At 51.3% G+C, this 16,156-nt stretch overlaps 5 protein-coding genes across 5 annotated transcripts; 1 reads left to right on the forward strand and 4 right to left on the reverse strand.

Annotated features, from left to right (window-relative positions):
* Positions 1-20: 20 nt before the first annotated feature.
* EPUS_01642 (uncharacterized protein) lies at positions 21-1,828 on the reverse strand (the record flags this gene model as incomplete). Its single annotated transcript, XM_007788780.1, has 9 exons — positions 21-336; positions 408-556; positions 611-663; positions 756-828; positions 910-1,243; positions 1,291-1,353; positions 1,405-1,581; positions 1,632-1,686; positions 1,744-1,828. The coding sequence occupies 9 exons, from the start codon at positions 1,826-1,828 to the stop codon at positions 21-23; spliced, it is 1,305 nt and encodes a 434-aa protein (XP_007786970.1).
* A 621-nt stretch (positions 1,829-2,449) lies between these two features.
* Positions 2,450-4,332, forward strand: EPUS_01643 (uncharacterized protein; the record flags this gene model as incomplete). Its single annotated transcript, XM_007788781.1, has 2 exons — positions 2,450-2,526; positions 2,586-4,332. 2 exons carry the CDS (start codon positions 2,450-2,452, stop codon positions 4,330-4,332), a joined length of 1,824 nt encoding a protein of 607 aa, XP_007786971.1.
* Positions 4,333-8,080: 3,748 nt separating this feature from the next.
* EPUS_01644 (uncharacterized protein) lies at positions 8,081-10,858 on the reverse strand (the record flags this gene model as incomplete). The annotated part of the gene is made up of 3 exons (XM_007788782.1): positions 8,081-8,937; positions 9,805-10,318; positions 10,388-10,858. 3 exons carry the CDS (start codon positions 10,856-10,858, stop codon positions 8,081-8,083), a joined length of 1,842 nt encoding a protein of 613 aa, XP_007786972.1.
* Positions 10,859-11,496: 638 nt separating this feature from the next.
* EPUS_01645 (uncharacterized protein) lies at positions 11,497-12,920 on the reverse strand (the record flags this gene model as incomplete). Its single annotated transcript, XM_007788783.1, has 2 exons — positions 11,497-11,823; positions 11,985-12,920. 2 exons carry the CDS (start codon positions 12,918-12,920, stop codon positions 11,497-11,499), a joined length of 1,263 nt encoding a protein of 420 aa, XP_007786973.1.
* A 1,218-nt stretch (positions 12,921-14,138) lies between these two features.
* EPUS_01646 (uncharacterized protein) lies at positions 14,139-15,747 on the reverse strand (the record flags this gene model as incomplete). Its single annotated transcript, XM_007788784.1, has 3 exons — positions 14,139-14,285; positions 14,387-14,700; positions 15,336-15,747. The coding sequence occupies 3 exons, from the start codon at positions 15,745-15,747 to the stop codon at positions 14,139-14,141; spliced, it is 873 nt and encodes a 290-aa protein (XP_007786974.1).
* Positions 15,748-16,156: the final 409 nt, after the last annotated feature.

Genomic DNA, 16,156 nt, shown 5'->3' on the forward strand with positions numbered 1-16,156 from the left:
CCACCTATGCATCATCGAGCTCAAGGCTGCTCATTGCAGACGTTCTGGAAGTAGGTCACCAGGTACGGCATCGACTTGTCGGTCACCATTCCGACCTCCATGGCTTTGATGTTGTGCTCAACCGTATAAGGCTTTCCGAAGTTGAGGCGGCTCATCGGGTCAAGCTTCTGATCAGGACTAGCCGGCTTCACTGCGATCGGTTCTTTGACGAGACCGCGCTCATCCTGGCGTGGTTGCGACTTGGTGCCCTGCATGTAAATTACGGCGTGTCTCTCGATGTCCTCGCGGGATAAACCTCTTTTGGTCACTCCCTGGCCGCTATAGGTATGGATGGGACTGTTCAGCACCTAGCGTCAGCTGCTGATCCAGGTTGGAATGCTCGAGATACGCAGTGGAGAATGCCATACATGCACCAAGAAAACCCGTGCATCTTTTTGACGAGGACCATTCGACGAGTCTTCGTAATGATGTCTTGTTGATACGGTCCGCGTCTAGAGGCTTCACTGAGCTGAGTGCCGCGACTGCCTGCATTCTCATGCCAGAGCATTGCCAATACCTGTGTGAAGGCTCAATTCAGTTCTCATGTTGAACTAGAGAGTGCAAATCTTACGCGACCACGGACAAAGAACTTCTCCATTGATTTGCCCTGGCGCTCAATAAACCCTGCAGGCTAGTTAGCCAGTGACGTTGGGCAAGTAGAAATTACTTGCGTCTATCTAGCTTGTCATCTCTGTGTATCGTGCCGCCTTTAATACGAGTAGGACTAAGCCTGTTGCCCTCAGCAGCCGCGGCGGGCCGGGTTGCTGGAGGATTGCTGGGAGGAGACCGCTAGCTATTGTTAGCTGGAGACAATGCTGGCTTGGTGTGGTTGGAACTTGCAATGCCAAGTTGCTCAAAGCCGTGGGTGACCGTGTCCAGAGATGAAGGACGGGGAGCAGGCTCGGATTCGCGCCTCATGGGCCATTGATCAAGAATTCTATTGTTTTCATCAAAGCAGTACGTTTGCCCGTCTCTCGAGACCACTCTCCGTGTACCTGGAGGATAGGTTCTACTTCTGTCAAGCGTAGAGGAAGGGCTGGTAGGCTGGGGCGATATTGGACTATTACAGCTAGCACCAGACAATCTGTTTGCACCGGTCAAGGCTCGGTCGCCGACCTGAGATTCGGTTCCTCGAGCAAGTGTGGGAGAGGTGGGCGAAGTAACATAACGAGGGTCTTGTTGAAGGCCATATAGGTAAGCACCACTTCCAATGTTAGAATTGTGATGCTGTAGGAGGGATAAGCAGCGCACTCATGAGACGACCTCGAACCGGAGTATTGTGTTTGGTAAGATGTCATCCGAGCTTCTCCAAGCCTACAAGTCCTCATTAGGTGGAGCTCCAGCTGAGGTGAGGAATTGGCTCACTGAGCAGCAGGGGCATTCGTGTTTGCTGGTGGTGCGCTGTTGGGAAACAACGAGGTGTGATATGCTGACGCCTGCTGCGGATAGCCAGACGGCTGGTACGAGGCACCCCGGGCTTGCTGACCTGCAGGTCCCAGAGCACTCGTCTGGTTCCTGGGGTCTGTTGTGCGTGGTGTTTGGCTTCTCCCTGTCAGCGGCTGCGTCCAGTTCACAGAACAGCGATGATGTACTTGTTTAATTGGCTGAGAGTGCCACGTTCATCATCCCACTGGGTATACTGTCTGCCTAGCGGGCGTGTTCAGTATTCGAATGAAGGACTCGAAGCTGCGTGCTGCCATCTACCTTGAAAAGTTACTGTGCGATACTGTCTACCCGAGCTAGACTGTCTCCACGGCGTTATCGCTTCGAATCCAGGCTGTGAAGGCATTATTTCCAACCAGTCTGGCTTTCATGGTTGAAGGCCGGTGGCTATCCGCAACAGCTAAATAGCCTGCCCACTGGGTGCGGCTCCGATACACCACCATTATGGCAAATGGGTTCATAGCAAAGCGTGGCCGGTACGTGTTGCTTGCTGGGGCGATCATCGTGCTTCTGATGCGACGCAGGGAATCGATCAATAGTATTGATGGCTTAAGTGTGTGTAGTGCGCCAGGGACGGGGGATGCTTCTCGATTGGCACGCCGTGTAACGACGACGCGCCTGCAGGGATTATCATGCCACTAGCCAAGCACATCGAGTCCGCGGTCTAACCGGATCAGCCAGAGGTCAAACCATGTACTTTGTGATTTACCGGTATCTTACACAGACACGCTCATGGGCCCCCTTTGCCCTCGGCCCCACCAGCATCTGAGTGGCTTTCCTGGGCTGGTTGCACTCGATATCTGGACGCCTTGTTTGAGCATGGACCAGCTCCCTGTGCTGATGGGGTGCCAACAGGTGTCCGCGGAACAGCGGCCACCCACCGCTCTTTGCTCATCCGTGCAGGCGGCAGAGAATAGCAGTCTGCAAGAAGTTTCCACTATGAGCCAGCGGTGTGCTATCCACGGTGATGGCATTGAAGAAGTGGCAGTCTTGGACTTCAGTATCAAGATGGATTTTTAGCTGGTGGCGCGTTCCACAGCTCACGTAGGTTATTTGCTCTCTTGCCGGTGCAGAGGATATGGCTGATCACTAGGGTCTCAAAGTGCAGATACTCTAGCTGGGAAGTCTGGAGCCACGTCAGACCAGCTGATAGAATATGAGTGCACTGGATATCAAGACCAGAGTGACGATGATAGCCAGGGCAGAGAGTTCCTGACCCCGAGCTCTCATAGCCTATCAATCGTGTCTACTCCCTCTAGGTCTCCTTCTCTACACTTTGGCTGGGAGAAGGCCACCAAACTAGAAGCTTTCTCATCTGATGAGACCTTGCATGCAAGGGGGCAATCAAGCCCGTCAAGCTTGAAAGGCCACGTCTCTGTGTTTCCCGAGGCTGCTACTTCTTCGATAGGCCAACCTCTTGGAAATCGGTCTATTCAAACCGTCGATCCACGTCATGATAGAGAAAAGGTTCAGCAGAGACGAAGGCTTCTCCAGTCCCAGCGCCTCATTGACAAACGTATGGCCGTGCTAGGTGTTCGTCTACGCGTCCGCGAGAGTCGGAACGCGCTCCGTAGCATCAGGGAAGATCTCATGGAGACGGATGCTCGTCTTTCCCAAGACCTCAGGATGCTGACGGCCAGGTCCGGCAACGTCAAGCTGGAGGCCCTACTCAGCCAAATCGAGGGCATTCAGAACCAACGAGAGGAAATGCAGCTCAGGGAGTCAGAGTACAACATTCTTGAGGACGAGCTGAATCGTGCGGAGTGGGAGATGAAGGAGGACGAGACTAAGCTTTATGAGCAAATGACCGATGTTGACGACCATTTGTCACTGGAGGATAGTGACCATCACTTCAACGAAGAAGCTCTGGATGCGGCTTCCTCGGACACTGCCTCAACACCACCTTATAGGTCACCGTTGGAAGAGCAATGGCTCTCAAGAATCGGCGACCGAAACTTAGCCTTGGAGCAGCTTCAAGAACTTCGTGCAGAACGGGCGCGCTGGGTCGAGGAAGAAAGGGTCCTTCACCGCGTCGGTCGCAAACTCGATGAGGAAGCACAACATTTCCTTGATCGTTTTGATAGTCGACATGTATCTCTCAAGGGCGATCTTGTGCAAATCGAAGCGGATCTGGCTCGACTACAGGAAAACTTATCAGAGCAGGCAGATGTTCTCTATTCTTCAAGCCAGTTTGACGAAGAGAGTGAGACGATAGATCGACCGTCTACAGAGCCACTCTTGAACATGGCTATTACAGACGACACAGACCCAGCTTCAAAAGACCCCCTGTTCCTTCGAGAAGACAGGCATCACCCAATCTTCTCGGATGCGGCTATCGATTCAAACCAAGACTCGATCAGCACAGTGAGCTACATCAACGAATGGCTGTTGCACATTCTCCGCAGATCAGCAATTGAAGTGCGACGGTTCAAAATGACCGAGAAAATTCGAACGCTGCCACTCGAACGCGAGCAATTAGCTCGGCTTGTTCTCGACTGGTGGTCCAAGGATGAGACAGTGAGGCTGTTTCCCCAAGGTGGCAAGGACGCGGGAAGAAGTGTCTCTCCGACATCGAAGGGAAACTGGGAGGAAGGCACACTTCGAGCCACACGCAGTGACTCTGTGTCGCTTCGAAGAAGAACGTGTCCGGTATCCAAGGAAAACTGGGAGAAATATCGCATCAGAGCCACCCGCAGCGATTCGGTATTGCTCAGCGTTGATCGCATCGCGCGTCGCTTGCAGGCCACTCACACTCTCCAACTCGACGCAGCTACAGGCATGACAGTCTTTCCTGGCTTGAATATCATGGAAGACTCGTACCGTGCTACAGCATCGACTCGTCCCAGGTAAATTGATGGGGCGATCTATTCAGCTTTCACGACATGATCATCCATTCAACAAGTTTTCCTTTCCCATCGAGCATTCTCTGTCTTGTATTTCTACGATAGCTTGGGAGGTTGCGCCGAGCCACAGGCATGCTTGGAAGGATCGCAGCCGGGCAAGTGAAATGCATGTTTCCACCATTCGCCTCTGATTTCAGGTATCGTTTGCTCATCATGTTCACCAACAGCTGTATGATCTGTAGGAGTACTTGCTACGATTCTGCAGCAGACCAGAAGATGCATCTGGGCCGTTTTCAGCAAGATCCATGCAGACGCACTGCTTTGCTTTGTGTTAAGCGCCGCTTCTTGCCTCATCGAACCAAATATACTTTCCAGACACACATAAGTTCGAATCAATGAGAGCAGCAAGCAGCACGCAGCACGCAGCCTTGCCGGAATCCGAGATTGCAGCAATAATTGGTGCAGCCAGGGTCGCACATGATCGGAACCGCTACTTTAGACGTGCTACTTTGGATGTGCTTATCGATGGATGTCATGTGTACCTCCCAGCTCCCAGGCAGGAAGTGGTACTTGCCCAACCCCTGCTCTCTGTCGCTTTACTTAGGCCTGCTCCGACGGCCCTCCGGCCCGATGAGGATTTAGCGTAGCCCTGTCAGAGGCTTAACTCAACTGTTGCTCTCAATGCTTGTTCAGGGGAGCGGTCAGACTGCCACGAAACTCAGGAGAGCCGCATATAGCTGTAGGCGTTAACTTCCTCGAGGCGACCGGCAGCTGTAGGAGGCGCGTGACCCGGACATGTGTCAATCGAAATCCAGGGAGGTAGGGAAGTAACAGCCTGCAGTCGTGTTGGCATCAATCGCGAATCGCAAGGCAATGGCATATCGTGCCATGCAACAGCGGCACACTGCCCCTCCTTCATCGCGAAATACCACTACGGTATCGACTAGTAACAAACCCCTGTTCCGTGAGCAAGCGTCGACCTTGTCTCTGGGAAGTTGGAAACATGGGTTTCACCCAGCTCATACCAATCATCGGCCCCGAAAGCCAAAAATAATCCACTCAATCAAGCTACTGCCGATGTGTGCTACTGGGCGCCGGATCGTCGTAAGGGATCCCAGGAGATTGCCTGGGAAGCTAACCAGCTGCTGACCTTACCATGATATTTCGTCCTACCCGCCGGCAGCCACAGAGTTTCCTGATCCCGACCACTTGCTTGCTGCACACACACGATGATGCGTTGGCTTCTGAAAAACTGGAAAAAAAGTTTAATGCTGCATATGCACCCGCATCGAGTGTCCGATCCACTGCAGCGGAATAAATGTATCCCGCAGATACGCAAATCAAGCACAGATGGCAGTGTCAATCTCGAGCAAGACTGTCTGCAAGATGGCGAGTCGGAATGCTGCCGACTCTTACACGCGCGAACCGATTTCTTGCACGCCACGACTGAGACACGGGGGGCATGACATCAGTTGCGCTGATCAGAGATATTTTCCCATTTCCTATTTTCAGCTTGTGTACCACAACTTATCCGGGCCGCGATCGGCAAGTCCCATAACTGTGGCTACTGCAGAGAGCGCAGTGCCAATCTCTGGGCGCTTCCCAGCGGGACTATAAAAGAAACCAGCAACACTGCTCAATCTGCTCCGCATCTCACCGATGTTCCTGTTTGCTCGTCAAACTACTCCTAGCTTCGGAAGTGGGAATGTCTAAAACGGCCCGGACCGACATTGATCGGAGGCCCACACGCATTAGCCTCATCGCCGGTCTGCGCGCTGTCATTTCCATCAAATCGAAACCATGAAGGAGGTTACATAAGCAGCTCAGCCCTGAGGAGGCTGGAAGGACGACACTGGCTTCAATCCCCCTCTCAGAGCTCTGGTCGCCAGATCGCCTCGCTGGCCTTCTTCGTTCCTCCAGCATATCAGACGGACGAGCTAGCAGGGGTCGTCAACCTTCTAACGATCCGATGGGGTAAGGGATGAATGAATCTGCCAAACAAATAGCTTGTCACCGGCGCACTAGAGCCGCGGCCTCTTTGACTCATCAGCGCCCGTGATTCGAGTCCGATGTCATATATAACCACAGCCACATGAGATATTGTGTCCTCAAAACATAATTCATTGCCGTTCGGAGGCGACATACCAATCATCAATGTATCCTGTTTCTTGCCACCCTTCCTTCCGTCCCTCCTCCATTTTTCACTTAAGCAAATCCAACGCCCCCCCCCCCCACTGGCTGCTGACGCGGCTTGGATTGCGTGCCGGCGCATCTGTGGGTCAATCCAAATTTCCCCAGCTCACAGCCTACACATCCGTCCCTCAATCCCACCACCTCACCTCACCTCAACCCCTATCCTCCAGATGCCGAACCATCACCTATCCCTCACCACAACCCATCATCATTGTCTACAGCGCGTCCACGAGCGAGATGGGGGAAAACAGCAGCCGGTGCGGTGTTAGCGGGGACGGCGCAGGCGGGGAATATGGGAGCGGGCATTCAGGGGATTTTCCGGCATGGATGGAGTGGAGATGGGGAGGGGGATGTGGCGTTTTGTTTCTTTATTCTTTTTTTTTCTTTTGGCGTGGTGGCATGAGCAGGGGAGGGGGGATGTGGCGTTTTGTTTCTGTTTTTTTTTTTGTTCTTTTGGCGTGGTGGCATGAGCCGGGGTGTGGGGTACGCTAATTTAGAGGAGGAGGTAGTGGTGGTGCAGCATGCTAGGGAGAGTCACGTATTGATACTTGTTCATAAAGGGGTGAACGCTGGAGGGTGTGAAGTTGGTTGGTGTCAGATTGTTGGTATTTGCTGGGCTTCTGCTGGGCCGCTGGCCCTGGTCTTTATGAGGAAGGTGCTGCGGTGATGGAGTTTGCTTCTCCTGCAGGGCTAGCTAGGTAGGACTGAGCGGGCCAGGGTTTTCAGATCATCACCGATGGTGTCGTCGGTGTTGGAGTTAGACCTCTACCGGGTTGGCTTCAGCATCGTAGGGAGCGCAGATGCCAAGTCACGGGGAGATTTGAGAGCTGCGGCACTACAAGGCGTAACTGCAGCATTTGGGTAATGGAATGGGTTCATTGCCTCGTAGCCAAGGTGATGATGCTACAGCGTCCGAGGAGAGAAGGAATCGCAATCAGATGCAACCGATCATCAAGTTCCGATCTCGTAGATCACTAATGCCACCCCTCAAGCGACGGCTGTGGCAAGGTTCCATTCGCGTAGAGGTGTGCATCACAGCACTGTGCCCGTTCCACCTTCACAGCACCTAAGCGCAAGAGCAGCGAGACCATCTTCTCGTCTCCTGTGCGCATCGCCTGCATTATTGGGCTGGAGTAGCTCACCCTAGGATCGGCGAAGACGGTGTTCAGGTCGACTCCACGCTCCGTCACCAGAAAGCGGACGAGATCGTAATGAGATCTTCCACAGAGCTCCAAAGGTATTTCGTGGGCCAACGTTCCCTGGGGTCCGGCCCAAGGACCTGGGCTGGAAAGATCCGCCCTGTGTGCCGAGCTCAAAAAGCGAAACATACGAAGATGACCGTCGGAAGCGGCCTCTTCCAAACATACGTTCCAGCTTTGGGTGTCGACCACGGCACCGAAACTCAAAAGAAGCTGTAATATCTCAACATGCCCGTTTCTGGCCGCCAGTCTGAGAGGAGTGGCCCCCCTGTTGGGTGCGCATGTTTCTAGCTGCGCTCCGCTCTCGAGAAGCAACCGCGTCAGAGGTAAGTAGCCTCGTTGGCAGCTGTACAGCAGCGCAGTCTATCTTGCTGGGTCTCGGAAGTCGACATCTATGCCGTGTTTGAGCATCATCGAGACGATCCCGGTTTGTCCTGCCATCGCCCCTTCGATCATAACCAAGGATTTGATGCGCACCAGACCTGACCATTGCGTCCCTTTGTCTATCAAGTACCAAACCATCTCTTGATGTCCACCTCTCGCTGCATGGTAGATTGCCCGTTCATATTTTGGGTTAGTGGCAACAACAGAATACTTTTCTGATAAGATAAGCCGTGTCAAATGGACATTACCAGAGGCTGCAGCTGCATCGAATGCGCTTTGGCCGTTGGAACCCAATTCAGCCTCCCCCTTCGAGACCGATTTGGTGATATTAGCTTTGTGCTTGAGCAGCAGGTGGACCATTTCAAGTTGACCTGTGTTGACAGCAATGACCAAAGGCAACCCGAAGTCACTTTCAGAGTCGGCATCAATCCCTTTCTGAAGCAGGCTTTCGACATGCGATGTGTTTCCTAGCGTGACAGCTATTGAGAGCATGTCAGGGTGGTCCATGTTAGGATTGTCGCAGATGAGGCTAAAGCCTGGTTTGTGTGCTCCCCTTAGCCACTTAAGCATTTTCGCGCTACCAAAACGAGCACTCATGGCGGTAAATAAACCCCTGACATATTCAAGCTGCTTTTCTGGAGATTTGTCTCTCCCCAATGTCTGGGCCAAACTGCATGTCGCAGAGAGAAATGGATTTGTGGCAGCGTCAATTTGAGCTCTAGTGATAAGGTATTTGACAACCATTGGCTCACTCATGCTTTTAGCTCGGCTATGTGCAAAGAAGGCGAAGAATTGTGTGGCAAAGAGTGCGTGTAGAATCTCCTGATCGAAGAGTCCTATAGATGCTGATTAGTATTCGAAAATACGGAACTTCTCTAACGTGCAAGGCGTTCCCTTCGCCAGCCTCCTTATGACGACGGTCACCATCTTTCTCGAAAGAATACCCTTCTCTTAGGGGATCTTTTTAAAGAGAGAGATATGTTTCGAAATAGTAGACTTACTGCAGACGGAGCGGAGGCGCACCGCTTGATAGAGACCAATATCAGCAAGCACATAATGGAATACCTCCCGACACAGTTCAAGCGGTAGCGCAGAAAATATCTTCTTGCGAGGGGGCTCTGAAGGGGCGAAATGGCATGACATATTGATGTCGGCACGTGTGAGGTATTTCGATCGACTTCCAGGAATTCGGTAAAGATGGAAAGTTGAAGTAGCCTCAAGATATCCAGGTAGAAATCTATCTCGAATGCCACGATTTCTTGCTGCCTGAGTGGAAGCATTGTCTGAGTTATTGTGCCACAATCAATGTGTTTTGGCTTCCAGGTTCCTTTGCGAGCAACCTCTGACCATTGTGGAAGATGATGTTGAAGATGACCACGTACCATGAGCACTTCTAAGGCGACTATTGCCTTTGTGTTGGTTGTACAATTAGTTGCGTAGATCTTTGTGCTTCCACGTGCATCATGTGTTTGCGAGTCCTTTATCAATACCTGGTGGGGCTTGAGGAGCAATTGTTCCTTTGACCAGAGGTAGCATGTCTGGGTGGCATGTAATTGTCAGGGCACCCCCGACCACACGTTCGGCATCATCCTCCTCACGTGAGGTCCTAATAACAGCATCGGCTGGTGTTCTGAAGAGTTGCTTCGCTTTACCGACAAGAAGTCCATGGTTGCCTTTCTTGTATCAGCATTGGAAAGCCACACCCTGCCGCTTTGCCATGTTCGTTCCTCCTCCTGCAAATCCCGTGCCCTCACAACTGATCTCCACCAATCCTGGCCGGATCTTATCCTTTCTTCCATGCTCCTTTCCTGGCTTCTGCCTCCGCTCTGTCACGTCCGTTTCGCATACATAGCACAGTACGTCGCCGTGCTTCTCCTTCGGGTCAGGATTATGGGCATGAGGTATGTCAGGCAGCTTCATAAACTTCTCAACACAGCTTCCGCAAAGTACATGTCCACATGGTTTGGCGAGTGTTGCTTTCGAGCTGTTGCTAAGTCCTTTCTTGCATGCAGGACAGGTCCGGACATTATTTTCCGTTTTATCGTCTTTCTCTTCCGTAAAGTGGACCGTGATGAGTGTCCTCAACGAGTAAGGGTGCTTGGTGGACGGAGTAGACGCTGGACAAATAGGATGTAGCTTGCTCGGCTTGTCGTTCGCTTGCATAAGTGGATTGGAAGACTTTACGTCCACGCCGGGAACCCAGAAAGAAGCCTCAGTCTACAGATAAACCAGCATATCAGTAAAATGAATTTTTTCCATCATGACTGCCCAGGTGGTCCCATCTACCTTTTCTTCACCACTCTTCAACTTTCGGCTGTCAGGTATCTCAGCACTCTCCAGCTCATCAACCTTTCTCTTCTTCCTGTTGCCATTTGCCGCCACGCTACTCACTTCCAAGCCTTGAGCAGTCCTCTCGAACTTCTCAAGTTCTCTCCTTGCCTCTTCTTCCTTATCCAGTCTTTCGGCCTCTCCTTTGTCGGTCTCTCGATCCTCCCATTCCCGCTCTAGCCTCTTGATTTCCTTCCTCTGTGCGACCAGGTCATTCAATGCACATTCCCGACAGAAAACATCTGCCTTTGCTCCGCCAGAGCAGGCCACCGGATCTCTCGCCGGGAGGAGACAGAGGCGACACGATGCGAAGGGAAGAAAGGAGTCCCGGGTCAGGCGGGTGGATTGACTGCCCCAGGAGTTACGTAGGAGGGAGCGCTCATAGGAGGTGAAAAAGGCGAGGGAGGTGTTGCGTTTGGAGTGCGACATGCTGTAGAGAAATCAGAAACGCATTCAAAATAAAAATGAGGATGGTTTGCAACTTTGCCGCGCTGTGCCTCGGCTACGGCGTGTACTCTACAGTACTACGTTTTCCCCCTACACACCTGAATACTTACAGTACTGCAGGTTATCTATGCCAGGCCTAGAATGCTTTTCCATAGTACTACTACCTTAGTAGTAATGGGGCACCAACATCATCTTGCTTGCCCCCGTAATCCGACATGATCAAGCTGATAAGAATTGTTTGAATGGCGCCCTAATAGCAAGACTCAATCTCTAATTCACAGTTGAGCCGGAGGTGCATTAACATGATTGGTAGATCGGCGCAAAAGGTTCTGCCAAGCAGCAGGCAACACCGAGGCGGTCATGGAAATAGTATGCCTGATGCGAGTGGGATGGTTGAGAAGAGTATCTCATCCTCCTCACTATCTCATGCTCGCCAGTAACAGCGGCCTCCTGCGACTTCGCCTGCTCTCACTTCTCTATCTCACTTTTCTCCCTCCTTTCCTCGCTCCTCGTCCTTACCTCACAGGCTCTCGCAGCAGCAGTAACACCGGAGTAGCAGCCGCTAGTAACCCCCGTTTCTCTTTCTTGACCACAAGAGCCACCGACGCAACGTTAGCTCGCTAGTGCGGGCGTTTCTTTGCTCCGACCTCTTCCCAACCAGCTCTGCTAGCTTCGATTTGCTCTCTGTCCTCCACCACATTCAACCGCACCACTTGATCTGGTGGCGCCGGCACCATAGCCTCCTCGCTCCCCTTTTCTGCTCCACCAGCTGCTCCTTTTCTCCCGTTCTGCTTCTTCGACCTCTTCTTCTTGGCCTTCTTTATCGGAACGGCCGCCGGTTCCTCCTTCTTCTTCTTCTTCTCCTCCTCCTCATCCAACTCCGCCAGAAGCTCAGCTCGCTTCTGCTCCGCTAGCTTTTCCTTCTCCGCAAGGTCTTCCTCCTCTGGCTTATTCGGCCATATGATTCATCTTCATGCGCTGCCATCAAGATTCGTCCAAGCAAGGCATCGTTCTGGGTTCGGGATTGGAACAATTCATTATCCGTCATGTGTGACAGCCCCAATGTAGTATTGCCCCAATGAGGGTGCTTTTCCGGACTGTCGCTGACATGACGCAGGGCTCCCCTCCTGTCAGAGCCTAATGTATTCCAGTACTGGGCTGCCCAGAGGAGACAGTAATGAGTGCGTAGTTCATCGGAATGGTACGCTGCAACTGAAGCGCATTGTTCCCAGAGCACTGCACACCTCATATCCTTTATTTCAAGCTTCCTGTATCCTTCAGCCACTTCAAGAGCTGATTTGAAGAATACCCATGGAGTCTTTTGTTTTTTGTTGTCGCGCTCAATGGGAGCTTCAATTTCTTTCATGAGCGCATTTACTTTGGCAAAGCTCTCTATCGTCTCAGGGGTCACATCCATGCACAGTTTGCAAACGCACTCGAAACGATACAATTCACGTAACGTGAGGCGGCGTTGCGCTGTAAGGAAGGGTAAGATCGTATATGAGACTGTGATTTCGGTACCGGCTTTAATAGGTTTTATGGCCACCACATTTGTCACCAGGTCGGCACTGTCACTAATGCCACACGAGTTGAATGTCGCATTTCCAATGCATGAGTGATTGAAAGCGCACGTTATTGGACCGAAAAAAATCGAAATGGGAGGGGAGGTGACTTCGAGTGGTTGACAATTCGTGAAGAAGAGATTTGCGTGGTCGCTTAGTCCTGGTACGGAAAGTGATCTAGACAGCTGACTGGCGACAGTCTGCACGAAGGCATCATCTTTGTACATAGCAATTAAGCCAGAGACTGCGTCCTCGACGGGTCGAACTCGGTAGTTTCTTATATCCTCCCAGAATTCCGGGTTCTCCCATGTCGCAGCAGAGAACTTGTATTCGCCGAGATCAAATCTTACTGATATCTCCTCGGAGATTATGGTCGCCTCTGCAATATCGACCTTTGCATATAGGCCTAAGCCTTTCTTCTCTGTTTGACGGATCTCACATAATCTGCCCGCTGGCTGTGGGGGTGGTGTTGTAGGTTCCATTTTGTTCGAAATAGATTGTGAGGATAGTGCTGAAAGCGTGGAAATATTGAAGACAAGCACTGATGCTCACGGTAGCGACTTCAGCTGGATTCCTAAAGGGCAGATTTCAAGTGCAATAGCTATGTTGAACCCTTTGCCAAACTTGGCCAGCTTTTACCAGCAGGGCAGACTGGAAGCGTATCTTCGATGGAGCAGTGATTGAAGCTTCAGGTCGTTTTCACTTTTCTGAATGGGTGAAATAAGAAAAAGATTAGAGATTCTCGGGCGGACAGGAGCCGGAACATTCTGTGAGCGACTCGGCATTCTGTGGCGAGCACGATACGGAATGAAATTTGGCTTTCCGGAACATTCTCCAGAACATGCATAAACATTATGAAGAGAAAGATGCCAGCTGTCCATGCACTCTCAATTAACAAACATCATTATGGTCATAGTGCTTGCATCTTAGATGATGAAAGAAGGTCCAATGCCAGGTCCCATTGCTCTTGGCTTTTTCTGATCCCAGTCCATATTCTTCTGTTGAAGAGCCTTCACCAGTCTTCGCTACTACCAAGATATCAGCCAGCGACCTTCCCTAGACTTTCAAACCCGGGACACTTGCAGAAGCTCACAGAGAGCATCCCTGTCTCTGTGAAGCATGCTTTTCATTCATGAACGGTCTTACTTGGCAAGAATGACATGCAAAGTCCGCACGCCTATAGTGCTGATGATGAACAGTACAAAGAAGACTTTGACTTGCGGAGAAGCCCCCTTATTGCAATCGGAATCAGCCAAGACGGGACATCATTTGTCCGATCTCTTACGCGCGCTAGCTGGCTCACTGGCGCGCCTTGGCATGATAGCCGAGATCTCAGCAACAACAAAGCCTACAGCAACTACGCTTGTATATATAACAGAAAAGAAGGAACAATGATGCAGTCTGCCTGCCTGTCTGTCTGTAATGATGCTCGTTTGTCTAGCTTTGTGCTGCTCAATGCGCCGGATTGAATTGTCAACCATAAAAAAGGGGATCATGTGTAGCCAAAATGTCTTCTCCACCAGTGGGCTAGTGACCAAAATCAAACAAGACAGACACCTTAGATGTGACAAAAAGGATTGCCATGGGACAACCAGATGTGTGAAATGCAGTCCACAAAATTGAGATTGCAGCTTTTATCATCAAGACCTCTCCCCTGCCAACCTAAATATCTCATCTTTTTTCTGTCACCGTAAGTGGATTCAGGCAAGTCGCGGCCTGAGAGTCAAAAGAATGGTAGCTATGGCGATACCCACTGCAGCTGCTCCAGCCACAATGCCAATCGATACACCTTTGCTGAGTCGCTTTTCCAGAATGCTTCTAGGGTGCAATAAGGAACGAGCGATAGCCTGTTTGGTTCATCCAAAATCAGTATTCTACCTGTCATATTCCTCGGAGACCTGTTGGAGGCACTTCATCTTCGGCCCAGAAGCATGGGTCGGAGACTTACTGGAGGTTTGATATTCTTCACCGACATGTTCCTCAGCATGTCCCGCTTCCACACCTCAGAGCTGGACGAGGAAGTCCCAAATGCTAGATGATATGCCCAAATTGCCAGTAAAACCAGTATGATGACGACAAGGCAGAGAATCAGGACTTCCAAGGCATGCAGGACCGGCCGATATACAGGTTTACGACGCCTCATATGCGCTGGAGCTGGAGAGGGCGGTGGAAGATTAGGCAGCTTCGCACCATCGTCTGCCACTTTGATTCGATGCTCATCATCGTCGAAGCGGACTCGAACCTTGTCTCTCTTCGCTGTGCCTGCAGGTGTGTAAGACATTCCGGTCGAGGATGAATGCGTGGTTGAGTTTGTGGCACATCAAGCTGATGGAGAGGGTGTGCAACTGTAAGATTATAAGATGACCTGCCTTTCGTGCTGACTGCTGAGCAGTGACTTGGTGTGTCATATCATTCTCGTGCAGACTTCAACTGCAGCAACCTTGGTCTTCGTCATTGGGCCCGCGAGTAATCGATATGTCCTTCACTCTATGTATTCCCCCCTCAAAGGGACAGCATTGACGAGACTGACTCATCTAACAGCTACGTTAATTCTGCCGTAAGACAGCTGCTGCACCGCCAGAAGATAATTCTCTCGGGACAATGCTATAACAGTTCTCCTCCACTCACGATAAGGTGGAATTGTGGTACACCTCTTCTCAGGAATACCTAGCATGACAACATCATACGCTCCAGGCGATATTCTTCCAAATCAGTATGGGAATCTAGCAGCCAGATCCAAATTGCCGAGCAACTCCTTGCCAACTCAGGACCTCCTATCCAATATCATCATCGTACGAATTCGCTTTTCACCACCCTCAGTCACTCCGCCCAACCACCGAATCCACCATTTAAATCTCCATACCACGTCCACACTCCCCTTCATTGCCCAGACCTACTCACCCTATTCACACCAGCAACCACACAACCAAACATCCACAGACTCGCACCAATAAAAGCCAGCAAGACAAGCACTCCAAGGAAGATCCCGAAGATCTGCCCTCCTCCCAGCTCATCCCGCTTGCACAGTCCAGTGGATGCAATGACACGATCCACTATGTCGTTCTGGCTGGTGTGTGCCGAGATCGATGTGACAAGGCTATATGCCGCATAGGGGAGGACGGCAACGGCAAGTAGAAGGAGAATTACGGCGAGGATGAGGAGGAAGGGGCGTTTAGGAATTCTTTGAATCTGTTCTTGCTGGGAGGGAGGGAGGGTGTCCGTTTCTACGTCGTCGATGGCATGTTTCTCAACATCTCCACGGAAGGCTGTGGATTTCCTCGTGATCGTATATGTCGAAGGTTGGGGCATGGCTGGACCCATGCTCAGTGCTTGAAAAGTAGGACCTACGGGTTGTTCTTAGGAAGCTGACGTAGACGCTCTATCTATTGCAAGATAATATTTGGAACTCTCTCTATGTGTAGAGAGATCACAGAGCCTGTATGCCATTTGTGGCAAGTCACAGTCGCCAGATCCAGTCATAAACCAACAGGAGTGTGGGTGGATATGGGTGAAGATTCCAGTAAAGGCGCAAAAGTATAGAATCATATTGTTATCATTGATCAAAGAATACTGACAGCGGGACATTTCAAGAAGGTGGAGACAAGACTAGGCCGTCTTCTGCACACCATAAGGGCAAGAAGCAAGATGGCTTGATGTCCCAAGTAGAAATTTCTTTCGTGTGCTCTGGCCTTCGGCCCATTCGCTAGACTTCGCACAC

Source organism: Endocarpon pusillum, assembly GCF_000464535.1.
Source record: "Endocarpon pusillum Z07020 unplaced genomic scaffold C721943, whole genome shotgun sequence".
In the NCBI taxonomy this organism is placed as follows: Eukaryota; Fungi; Ascomycota; class Eurotiomycetes; order Verrucariales; family Verrucariaceae; genus Endocarpon; species Endocarpon pusillum.